This window comes from Pyrus communis, chromosome 5 (assembly GCF_041283825.1).
Source record: "Pyrus communis isolate YQ-2024b chromosome 5, ASM4128382v1, whole genome shotgun sequence".
Lineage (NCBI taxonomy): Eukaryota > Viridiplantae > Streptophyta > Magnoliopsida > Rosales > Rosaceae > Pyrus > Pyrus communis.
Window position 1 is genome coordinate 20189944 of NC_142569.1, and position 12102 is coordinate 20202045.

The following is a 12102-nucleotide window of genomic DNA, read 5'->3' on the forward strand; positions in this document are numbered from 1 at the left end:
TGAGGAGTTATGCAAATCTCAAAGATCATTTTGGCTAAAAGGCTAAAAATATAGTTGTGAATAGTAATTTCCCTTGTCCTTCTGCTTTCCAAACCGGTAAACTTTCACAAAGTAAGGGTACTTCCATTGCAATTGCCCTTTCCCTCCTAAAACTGGTGGAAATGCTCTTTATGTTCGAAAAAAATTTCATCATCGCCTTTCACAATAGACTACTGATAAGCTTATATTTATATATATTTTATATCAAATTCACTTGTCTTTTCTTAGTTAGTTCCTTATATTTTTTAGTTATTTACTTTGTTTTTGTGTTTTGTAGGATTTCTCAAGTAAAGAAAAGAAAAATAACACAAGTGGAATTTTAAGTAACAAATTCGTCAAAACTGCCTGTGCAGGTCAGCTGACTTTGGAAGCAAGTTGCGGACAGCTCAGAATGAATTAGATAAGTTTGGAAAGCTACGGATGTCTATTTTCTGGAGCATTTCGCGGATTGTTAATATCATTTTTCTAGAAGAAATTATGGCCGTTTTAACACTGAAAGGTTTCCAAGAGGCTGAACAGTTTGTAACTGACAAGAAAACATTGAAAGCAATAAATCCAATAAATCTAGTAGCCAAAACTGATGCAATCAAGAACAAACCAGCTGACACCTATTCAAATATCAGAGGAAATGGAATTAAAGATGAGGATTAAGAGGGAGTAATTGGAATAAAGGCTACCCAAGGAGTTACAATTGTTTTACATTTCCTCTCACTTATTGTCATCACTAAATGTCTATTAGTGGGTGAGTTAAGGAGAAGAAAATGATGCAGCAAGAATTGGTTTAAAAGTAGCATTGGGGAAGGAAGGAAAGAGGAGCCTTAGTCAATTTCTTTCGGTTCTATTTTCTCAAACTCATGTCTATCTTTTGTTTTAACTTAAGGATTGTGTACTAAATTTTTAGTAGTTAAGGGCTGTTTGAAGCCCCGAATATGATTGCAAGTTTGTTATGACATTTCGTGTGAATTACTTTTATAAAGGATGAAAATTGGTTCACTACTTGTCTCATTGATGAATTCTTTATGTGTTTTCTATGGATGCATACTTAGTAAGCATATCTAGGATTCTAATGCTATGAATATGTGTGTGCCTGCCCTTGTCAAATGAGGACCTACATATGTTCTAGAGTAGTACTTGTTAATTGCGATTAACATGTGAACCAATTTCTAGGATAAGTAAGACAACACTAATACTTACGATGCCTTGTGATGACTCAAACTCTTTTTGTTCTGAATGATTTCTACTTGTTAAATCTATGAACACGTCATTCTAGATTTTGCATGTTAGAGACTAAGTTAAGTTGAAAACGCCATTCTCTTAAGATACTACATAAGAAAGAGTAATAGGTTGAGTTCTAATATTGAGCCAACTTGAGCATCTTCATCCGGAAATAGAAGGAATTTGAATGAAACATAACATGTTTGTATGATTATTTGGTAGCGGATAGTAATTCCCCTAACTCGTTTTTCTTAATTTGTGAACTACTTAAAATATGTTTCTGTTCTGTTTTTGTTCGATTTAATTTAAATAGCAAATCAACTCCAAAGATCCCAAAAATTTGTGAGTGTAGCTCTGTGTGTCTAGTATTTTCATATAAAATTTGGTAGACTTTAGATAAGTGTAAGTTGGTCTAATAATTATTTTTTGATGGCTGGCCAGTAGGGACAGCAGTCCAGTTTTTGTGACATTTTAAGTAGTTAGATAAAACAATCTTCTGCGGGAAAGACCCTTATTTTCATATGCTACAATTGACAAATCTTAGTGTTAATAAGGAAAATCAATAGGACATTTGTGTGCTACTTTGTGGTGTGCTTTTAATCCCATCAAATTTTTTATTTATAACACTATTGATTTTTACTTATGAAAGCATTCATACGATCGAGTGGGATAGATCATCAGTGCACGGACAAGCAATAATGTTGCTCCTCGTACCCTCAAGGTGAAAAAAATCAAAACAGGTCGATTTTATTCTGTTGCCTTTAGCTTTAGGGTTCAGGGAGAAGTTATAGTATACGACCGGAACGGATGCATATACAAGGCCTGAATCATTATAAGTCATACATCGATTCTAGACAGAAGTTTGTAAACGACGGATGCATACAATGTGAATCGCATGCTGATCACATGATTAGTTATTGTGAGAGGCGCGTTGCCTAGAACTGGAGATTTACTTGAGGAACACTTTTTTCTGCTTCATTGTAGATTGAAACTCCTTGAAAGTGACTGCGAGTCTGCAGAACGAAATTTTATTCTGTTGGCTCCAAAGTATAGCAATAGACTGCATTTGACCTGCGCCGATTATAAAGCATCCTTGTTTTGCCTTTCAGATGAAAATTCAGATTACCAATTCCTTTCATAACTTCAGGATTTCGAACAAGTTATTGCGATCTATCCACCAACATATACAACTGATTCGAACAAGTTCAAATCTAGCATAAAACAACACGTAACTGCCTCGTGAATTAATGAAAAAGGCCAAAGAATAACAGAATCATACAGGTTACCAAAATTCTGGTTCAGAAACTCTGCGTTTTATAAACAGTGGGGAGAAAGAATGTGCACATTTGAATTTGGAACATCCGTCTATGCGGTAAGACAACTACCAAACTACGAGTATTAGACTATACACAATTAGTACCACCACATCTTATCAATCGCATCTTCATTTGGGGTCTCGGGGAGATCTCTCTCTTTTTCAGGTACAACTGGAGGAGCTCTATCTTAGTACGGTGATGGAGGATAAAGTCCAGGAAAAGGATCTGATTGAAAAGTGTACAACAGAAAATTAGTATTTGATGAATCATATTAGCAGCCAGAAGTAAGACACAGAAAAGGAAATAAAAACGAAGAAAGAACTTACTTGGAGGATAGGGTGAGGATTGTGGGGGTGGGGGATATGTTGAAGTTGGTGGGTATGGTGCGGGAGGATAGGAAGATGGAGTATGGCCATACGCTGATGGATTGGGACCATATGGAGATGGTGGATACCCTGCTGAATTAGGCGAGTATGAAGGATAGGGAGATGGAGCTGGGTAGCCTGCTGGCACTGGTGGGTAAGGTCCAGGCGCTGGTGGTGCATAATGACCTGCAGGTGGGGGGGCTGAATATAGATGAGCTTGTGATGCATGTGGTGCTCCATATGGTGGTGCAGACGGAGCATAGCTTGATGTCGGTTTCTGCAGTAACCCAAACACAGTAAATCAGCTGGACAGATAATTAACATGACTATACAAGACTGTTCAAAAGTCACCGGTTATATTGAGAGAGGGTGCAATTTACATTGGTCTTCGAATAATGCATTATGAGCCGCACTTCTCCTGCATATCTACTATGAAAAAGAATTCGTGTTAGAAGTCAAACAATTTCAAAACACAGCAGAATACATCTAATTATAGGACGGTTTGTTTAATGAACCTTCTAGATGCAAAAACCAATTCCATGCTTTTGTAAGAAAGGAAAATCAAAACTGGTACTCAAAAAGGATGAAATGTACCGCAAGATATTCTATCAAATTCCCAGCCCTTTTCTCTTCTTTAGCCCAAATTGTAAATTACTATACTTAATACGAGGGATATATTGCACAATTTTTAACCCCATATCCTAGCCTACCCCTCCTAAGGGGTCTCACTACACCAGACAAGGAAGGCAAATTAATTCCCTCTTTTTTTGTTCGCCCTTTTATTTTACAGAATATAAAAAATAACATGGTGGATGATTGCACAGCCCGTGTTTGAGCTATCTGAGAATTGATAGATGAACACAAAACCACGTAAAAGTAAATTGAGTGAATATTGAGTGGAGACTCCACGAACAGATGACACAGAAATAGCATTGTCAATTAGGAACATCAATCTACTTGGGGCGATTCTCATTTAGGCCACTTGTTGCTCACTAATGTTGCAGCATAAACACGAGTGCTTGCACATAATTCACGCAATGTTTGCTCCTAAAACAACTCATGGACTAGCATGATCTATTCATAATCACACAATGAATAGCTGTTTCTTCGCCTAATGCAATGCAAACCCAAAATTAATCTATCTCATCATGAAAAATAAATATGAAGGACCAAATCAAGGGATGTAATATTGGTGAAGTTATCTACAGCTTCAGATACATGGTTAACGCGAACAATCCAGATGGGAAGAAAAAGGAAACTCATGCATGAAGATCATTGACTTGAGCATGCATAGTACACACAACCACCTCCTTTTCAGATAATTGAATTAATTAGAGATGGAACAAGGTGCAACAACAATTTGCTAACAGAGACATAGGAGTTTGGATATATTAAGAATTCTCGAATATGAACATCCAACTAGAGCGGCAGGCTTAAAATAAAGTCACATTTTAAAAATAACACCTATATGCAACCTGATTAGTATGCCTTACAATCCAACCATTCACATTATAGTAGCATTAGAACAAATAAAAAGCAATGAGATCAAATTTATTGTAGTTACCGGCCATGTTTAGTCTGAAGCGGCCATGCGCTGTCATCATAACCCTGAGTAAGAACCTTCTGAAGTTGAACCCTAAAAGTCATGACACACCAAATAACCCAAATCAGCAAACTCAAAAATTCAGAATAACCAAAATGGTCTAAAAGAAAGCCAAAATGGAGATGTTGACGCATATGGGTTGAGAATTTCATACTTTCCCCCGCCAATGAAGTCATCCGATGTGACAGTATTGCTGTTCCAGACCATAACGTTGATTTCCCTAAGACCTTCAACCAGCGGAAACACGAACTTCTCTTGGAATGTGGGATGTTTACCGCCGTCTATACCAATAATTACAACATGGGTATGAGTACAAAATTAGATCCAAATCTCCAGATTGCAAGAATAACAAAAACTGCAATTTAGGCCAACTTAACCAAGTAAACAGGGCCTCAATCCGAAATTACCTGTGCATGTTCTGGTGCGGTGCTTGGTGTTAGCATATTCAAGACAGACATATGGGTCCTGCCGTGAAATCCATTCCGTATCTCTCAATTTGTTACAACCAATAACTGCAGCACCAACAGATAATCAAAACCCACATCACAAAAACTCAGAATTTGAATAACAAAAACAGAAACAGAAGATAAAGAACAAGATTTTGATGGGTTTTCTTGAATTTTTATTAAAAAAACAAAAAAATTGCGTATTTTGACACAAAAAATAATGGGAACTTGAAACCATACCAGTGACTTCAAGAAGCTGGCCTTGAATTCCAGAAATCGACATGGAGGAACAGTCGGGAGGAAACGATGAGTAGTAAGGTGCAGACGAATAGGAAGATGAAAGTTGAAATCTTGGCATCTATCTCGTTCTAAAAGGTCTCGTCCTTTTTTATACAAATCCTAATCCGCGTACTTTATTTCTTGAATTTTTATTAAAATTGTAAGCACGGTTCTTGGTTGCCTAAAATTAAAAGACACGGTTAATGGTGGTTCCAGGAGGTTTCTGTGGTGTTTCGTTTTGTAGTTTCTGTGACTTCGAGGAAGGGAACAAGAGACGGCGCCGTAAATGGATGATATCTCAGTTTCACACGCGACGGAAAGCGCGTGGAATTAGCAAGACTTAAATAGATTTTGTTCCAAACCAATCGGGATTAAGTCTCAGTTTTTCATGATTGGTTTTCCTTGCATGGCTAATTCCTTCTAATTACGAATTTAGGATATAGGACAAAGGAATTTATTATCGTTATGGGTGATTACTCGTTTTCATTAGGACAAGGTTTTTATTTGAGACTTAGTCCCTAAGAATTTTTTCATATGTGTGGAGTTGTTCCGGTCACGTGGCATTACAAAGGGGCAAAGGAGCAGGTCTAATGATAAAATGACAACGTGTTTAAAGAAATACAAGTTCATTATCAAATTTGAACACATATTAGTTCATAATAGAATTACTTTAGCAAAAAAAATCCCAACTGAAATTTTCCTTTACGTCATCAACTGAACATGGAAAATATGAACGGCGGTTGTTGAAGTAGGTCTTTAGGTCAATCTCACGGGTAATAATTGTTTAACGAAGAAAAAATAGATGAAAAACATAAATGTAATATTCTTATTGACAAAACGATTTCTTAGAGCAATACACGATAACGAAATTTTAGTCACATTCAGGACATCCATTTCTTAGCTAAAAGTTTCAAGGTGATCCTAGAGATTAAATTTTTAGACTATTTTCTGTAGGCTACGTGATGTGGCGATTGATGGTTGGACTCCTTCTCAACCGTCACATCGTGTAATCTATAAAAGATGATCTAAAAATTTGATATGTCTAACATTTTCAAAGTTTAAGTACTATATTTTGCACGTGTGTTTCTAACGGACTGCTGATGCTATTACAAACTTGAGTCGTTATTGATGAAGTTAGTATCTTGTTTTTACACAAAAAAATCGGGTAGTATTTAATTTACTGACTTTTCTAACAAAAAAACAATACCAAGTGATTTTCGATCTTTCTTATTGTTATTGTATCATTGTACAAAATTAAAGAAATCAACACCAAAATTTTTATTTATTTATTTTTCTTCAAATTGCTACTTAATCTCAATTTGCCGATATATTATAATTTTCAAGTTATTCCCACTCATTTCGCACTCTGAGTTATGCCACTTGACTTGGTTATTGTCTTGTCTCCTTTGAGAAAGACTTACATGCACTACAACAAAAATGGCCACTGCGCACAATAAATTATCAGTGCCTTTGAGGTCAAAAAGCACCAACAATTGTACCCATAGACCAATAGCAACTATATTTGTATATGTGCCCTCTACGGGTGTCACCTTTGATTATAGGGCACGATACGCCCATGTGTGCTCGAAAAGTTGAGCACAAATAAGGTTTATATTGTGCCGTATTCTGATACCTTTGTCAGATGCCATTTCAAATTCATGTTAGCACAATTTTTGTAATTGAGCCCTATCAATTAAATATAAAATAAAAATAAAAATAACAAATTCGAAATACCCTACAATCTGAAACAAAAATTTGAAAACGTATATTCATCCTTTAAGGCAGTCATCCTTCCGATGAAGGCGCCTATGCTCCATGTGCCATCCACAACAGTGCCACACGCAGCGACAGTGCGATCTGCAGCCATGCCAGGGGTTTTTGAGTCTGTTTTGGTCCAAATCTCAACCATTTTCTACAATTCAAAAGCTAAAACAAAGCTACAAAGGTAAGTATTCGAATTTTACCTTCTTCAGGGCCATTAGGTGGCCGGTGATATCTTAAAATCAGCCTGAAAATCATAGCGCTGGAAATCTGGGGAATTTGTCCCCTGAGTTGAAACTACATCCAAACTTAACCAAATCAGGCATGCAGTGCAAAACGTCTCTAAACAACTTAAAGAACCTAACTAAGGTGTTTTTGAGACTCACTCATACTGGATTCGACGAAAAATCTCGCCGAGGAGTCAAGCCGCGACGGAGCTTGTCATTTCGTTGCGTCTGTTTTGATTTCTAGAAAGCAAAAGGTAATGGGGAGTCTCCAGTGAGGAAAGGAAGGTGACGTTGGTGGTTGCCTCGTCGAAGATCACCAGCTCCGCCGCCATCATTGCTTATGTGCTTCACTGTGTCAAGGAAGAAGTCGAGAGGGAGAGACAAAAAGATTGTGAAAGAGCGAGGGTGGCAGTGTAGTGTTTGGGTGGTGGCAAGGTTCGCCAGAGTGGCTAGTTAGATGGAGATGGATGCTGCGGTTTTCTGTGCAGTGAGCATAGAGATGGTGAGGGAGATGACAGAGAAAAATGTGAAGAAGTAGATAGAGGATTGCATGAATAAGGGAGACGGAAGAGTGATGGCGTGTAGAGAGCAATAGAAGCACGGGTACGGGTAAAGACCCACGTGGGTGGGTCCCACGGTACACAAAAACCCATCAGAAAATTTATGAAATAATTATATACATAATTAGGAGGGAGACGAAAGAACAAATAATTATATATACATGACCAGGTGGGAAGGGTGAAGACCCTACTGCATCAGCTTACTGGGAAAGTAAAATGGGAGATGACACACCCCGATCGAGATCAGGGCATGCTGGCCGTCACGTGGAAGTGACGTAACCATGTGCACAGTGCGGAATCTAATAAAATAATAATGGAAATAGTAATACGAATAAATAAAAACTGGTTTTACATAAAGTAATAACAAATGCAAGCATAAGTGTGACGCTAAGTTCAGAGCATAAAGCCTAAAGCAGTCCAAACGAAAATGTCGCAACAAAAGTACACCTGAAGGTGGTCCTACGCTGGTGATCGTCTGTCAGAAATGCCGGGAAATTCCTCAGGGAAACCACCGAACGTGCTAGCCAACTAGAACCTGGAGGGGCGCAAAACAAAAGCGTGAGTGGGCAAAAACAAAGCTTTTCGAAAACCATTTAATAAATAAGTTCTAACCCCTCGCCGTAAAACCTGTATACTTCCCAGAAAATAGATATACATATATATATACCAATCATGCTCAAGAATATGCCATGCCAAAGCCTCAAAATGAAATGCAAGTGCTCAGGTATAATCATATCACTATCATATAATCTGGCAGCCGGAGTCACCTAACGTGACCTGTACAGCTGAATCTAGAGCTCAAATCTCAATCTCACTAACTAGACCTGCACACGAGTCGGAACCACCTAAAGTGGTCTGTACGACAGGCCTGGGTGTAACATATATATATACGCTCAAGTGCTACGATCACGTAAAGGCTAGGCGAATAATCGTGGGTCACCTACGAGTCAGAACCACCTAGAGTGGTCTGTACGACAGGACTGTGCACCTAACTTGGATCCAAGCTGAGCGTGTGGTGCGGGAGGTGAACATCACGTGAAGGACTGTGCCCAACTCTGGGCGGGAGCACTAACACCGGGGGTGCAGGTTATGAGCTCTCTATGCCTCTCATATCACTACTGAATGTAAACATAAATAACACTTACCTGGCACTTACCTGTGCGTCCACAGCACCAAATATGCATATATATAAACATTTAATAATGCAACTAATCATGCATAACAACCGGCAATATAAATATGGCATATAACGAATAAACGTCTTGAAATCACTTTCTGGGAAAAATATAAGTATATAGGTATATACGGAAAACCAAAAGCCCACTCACTGGTATGTGGAAGGGTCGTAGCCCCCCTGCCTCGAGTGACCACGCTCGTCCTCGGGATAGGATTCACCTATATGCGAAACAACTACAAAAGCGTTAATTTTAAAGCACATAACCAACCTTTAGAAATAACTTCTCATACAATGCTCAAATGGGGTGTATGAATACACCAACGTGATCTACTCAACCTCAGGAACATCCCCATATTTTTAAAATAATTTTTCACCGTCGCACGCGCCCCCACGCGCCGGCCACGCGTAGGCACATGCCTGGCACGCTGACGGCGTCAGTTGACGCCGTCAGGAATATTCCGTTATCCTTAACAGATTCCTTCAACAGCGTTAGGAATATTCCGTCAGTTTTGACGGAATATTCCGTCGTCTTCTCCTGCGAGACTCCGGCGCCGTCCCCAGCGCCGAAAAATCAGGAAAAATTCAAACCTTTGTAACTTCTTCATTTTTCACCCAAATTTCACAAAATTGGTACCAAAATGAAGCTTACAATGAGAGGAACACAATCATACTACTTTCAAGTGCTAAAATCCACAAAATCTCGCCTGGAAATCACCCCAACTCCGGCCAACCTTGAAACTCGTGATCCCGACGTCCAAAACCTTCAAACGAACCACCCCGAGCCTCCTAGGGACCTCACCAAGCTTCCTACAAGCTTGAAATTCCAAAAAACTTGAGAAATTACGTGTGCATGAACAGTACCCAAAATTGGGTATCGTGAGTTCGACGTGAAAACGAAGGTATTCTTACCTGAAATGGGTATGGTTAGACTCCTACGAGCCTCATGAGCATGAATATGTGCTTGGTTTCTTCGATCTGTGGAGGTTTGATGGGTTTGTGTGTGTGTCCGTACGTTGTATGGAAAATGGGATGGGAAAGGGAACTCGGGACAGATGCAGAGAAAGGGGAAAATAGTGAGGGTGAGTGTGGGGAGGAGTGTGTGGTGCAAAACCAGTCACACCAAGCCAAAAGAATAACTACACAACGAAAAATCACGCTAGGGGCAAAATCGTCTTTTCACGCGTACGTTTTTAAAATTTCTCGGGACGGGCTGTTACAAGAGAAGCCTTTGGCTTCTAGAATACCCTCCCAAAATTACCAATTTGTCTTCTAACTTTAAAAATTCGTAACTTACTCGTTCTAACTCCGAATGCACATTCGTTTATGACCACGCGTTCATTAAGTTAAATATTATTTATATATAATATAATATTTATCACCAAATGTCTTGAACTCGAAGGTCTCACAAAAGACGAAATTACCCACCATCTTATTTGTTTTCCAACAAGTTCCACTTAATCATACAAAAATGAATAACTAAATCATACATCTAAAAATACATAAGGTATTACAAATAAATTGCGTACATTTGTTTTATAGGTACTATGGGTAGATTTTCATAATTTTGTTGACATTTGTACATTGATTTATATGGTAGGATGTGAGAATAAAATTGAAAAAAAAAAAAGAAGAGAAAATTGCATGAACAATATGTGACAACTATTAACATGTACGTACAAAACCAAACACGATGTTCGAAAATATCGATGACTTAAACAGTTAATTTCCAAAAATATAGAAATATCAATCACTCTTTTTCAAGAATTGTGGTCCATTTATTTAAATGCAATGGCGCCTAACGTAATTTTATAAAAAAAAGGGCTTATGATAATCTAAATGGTGCCACATTTTAAGGAGCTAGTTTGATCAAAGGTCTAAAACACACAAATGTTTAATAAAAGAAATAGTAAAATGAGACATCTCAATCTAAATGCCTCACTAATAATTCAAGTTGATTGCAACTAGATATTTTCACAAATTGTGAATAGGGAAAAATAGTTGGGAATAGGAAAAGGTAAATGTAAAGAACACAAAAACATATTTTTTTATTTAAATATATTAAAATAGAGGGCACAAAAGCCTTTATTGTGTCTGTGTAAATTAATAAAAGAAATTTCCATCTCTGATATGCAAGCTAGACACAATGTTTTGTGTTCAAATTTTAATAGGCACAAATACCCGACACAAACTAATGTGCTTTTATGTTAGATGGCACATTTGAGGTATTTTGGTGCTCAATAGAATTTAAAAAGCACAAATATATATTTGTGCTCAATGAAAATGAGAAGGGCACAAATCAATTGTGTTCTTAGCCCATTTTTCTTGTAGTGATGGATGAGCACCGTCACGTAGCGTTTTGATCAATTAATGTATTGATATGTGTAAATTTTTTACATAATAATATATTATTAAACTAAAACGATACGGTCACAAAAACTCGTTTCATATAAATTGTTTTCCACCCCTTCTCATTTAGGCTAAAACAAAAAATACTTGTTTAGGTTAGGTTGGGCCCCACTTCGCATCCACTTGGAATTGACTTAGCATTATAAAGGGGGATATAAGAATCATAAGATAAAAATGGAATGTGTAAGAAATGATCGAGCTGACCTTGTGCTTAGAGATTTGGAGTCATTTCTCCACCCGTTCATCATGTTTGGAACTTGCCAACTTGGAGAATCCATTTGTTAAAGAAAAATAATTTAATAGCAAGCCAAATGATATATGCAGGTGTTGATTCTAAAAATTACAAGACTTACATGGCGCATAGGCTGATAATTACATAACTACGTCCTTCTTGTTGATGTGGGCACGCCAACTCATGACCGAGCTCGGTGGGCGAGTAAGATGATAGTGATGGTGTGGTGATGAAATACGCTATTGACTTATGCACCGAGCGACAACGGTCGAGGAAGGAACACCTCTCGGCCTAGGGTTCTGGAAAATTGAGTAATTTGATTAACATCTCACTTCGCCAAGAAAGGTAATGAAGTGATTTCTCGCCAATAGCAACTTGGATAGTTAACCAAGAAACGGGAATAATGCTATTAATCCAAACTAAATATGCTCCTTGATCGCCTAATTCTACAGCTCGTGATGTTAATCCAAACTAAA

General features: G+C 37.9%; 1 protein-coding gene across 2 annotated transcripts; it reads right to left on the bottom strand.

Annotated features, from left to right (window-relative positions):
• Nucleotides 1–2536: 2536 nt before the first annotated feature.
• LOC137726560 (uncharacterized) lies at nucleotides 2537–5383 on the bottom strand. Of its 2 annotated transcripts, none has more exons than XM_068465494.2 (7): nucleotides 5225–5383; nucleotides 4946–5050; nucleotides 4693–4819; nucleotides 4500–4571; nucleotides 3316–3361; nucleotides 2897–3212; nucleotides 2537–2795 (listed from the first exon to the last, which is right to left on the bottom strand). In XM_068465494.2, the coding sequence occupies exons 1-7, from the start codon at nucleotides 5340–5342 to the stop codon at nucleotides 2758–2760; spliced, it is 822 nt and encodes a 273-aa protein (XP_068321595.2). In that variant the 5' UTR covers nucleotides 5343–5383; the 3' UTR covers nucleotides 2537–2757. The 2 variants fall into 2 exon arrangements, with proteins under 2 accessions (XP_068321595.2, XP_088550853.1); XM_088694727.1 differs by having other exon boundaries at nucleotides 3316–3364.
• Between the last annotated feature and the right edge of the window lie 6719 nt (nucleotides 5384–12102).

Excerpts from the sequence above, each read along its gene's own strand:
- LOC137726560 (XM_088694727.1), bottom strand. The coding sequence starts at position 5,342 with ATGCCAAGATTTCAACTTTCATCTTCCTATTCGTCTGCACCTTACTAC. Across the intron at positions 5,051-5,224 it reads CCAGCTTCTTGAAGTCACTG|TTATTGGTTGTAACAAATTG; the intron begins GTATGGTTTCAA and ends TTGGTGCTGCAG. Across the intron at positions 3,213-3,315 it reads TGCATTATTCGAAGACCAAT|AAACCGACATCAAGCTATGC; the intron begins GTAAATTGCACC and ends GGGTTACTGCAG.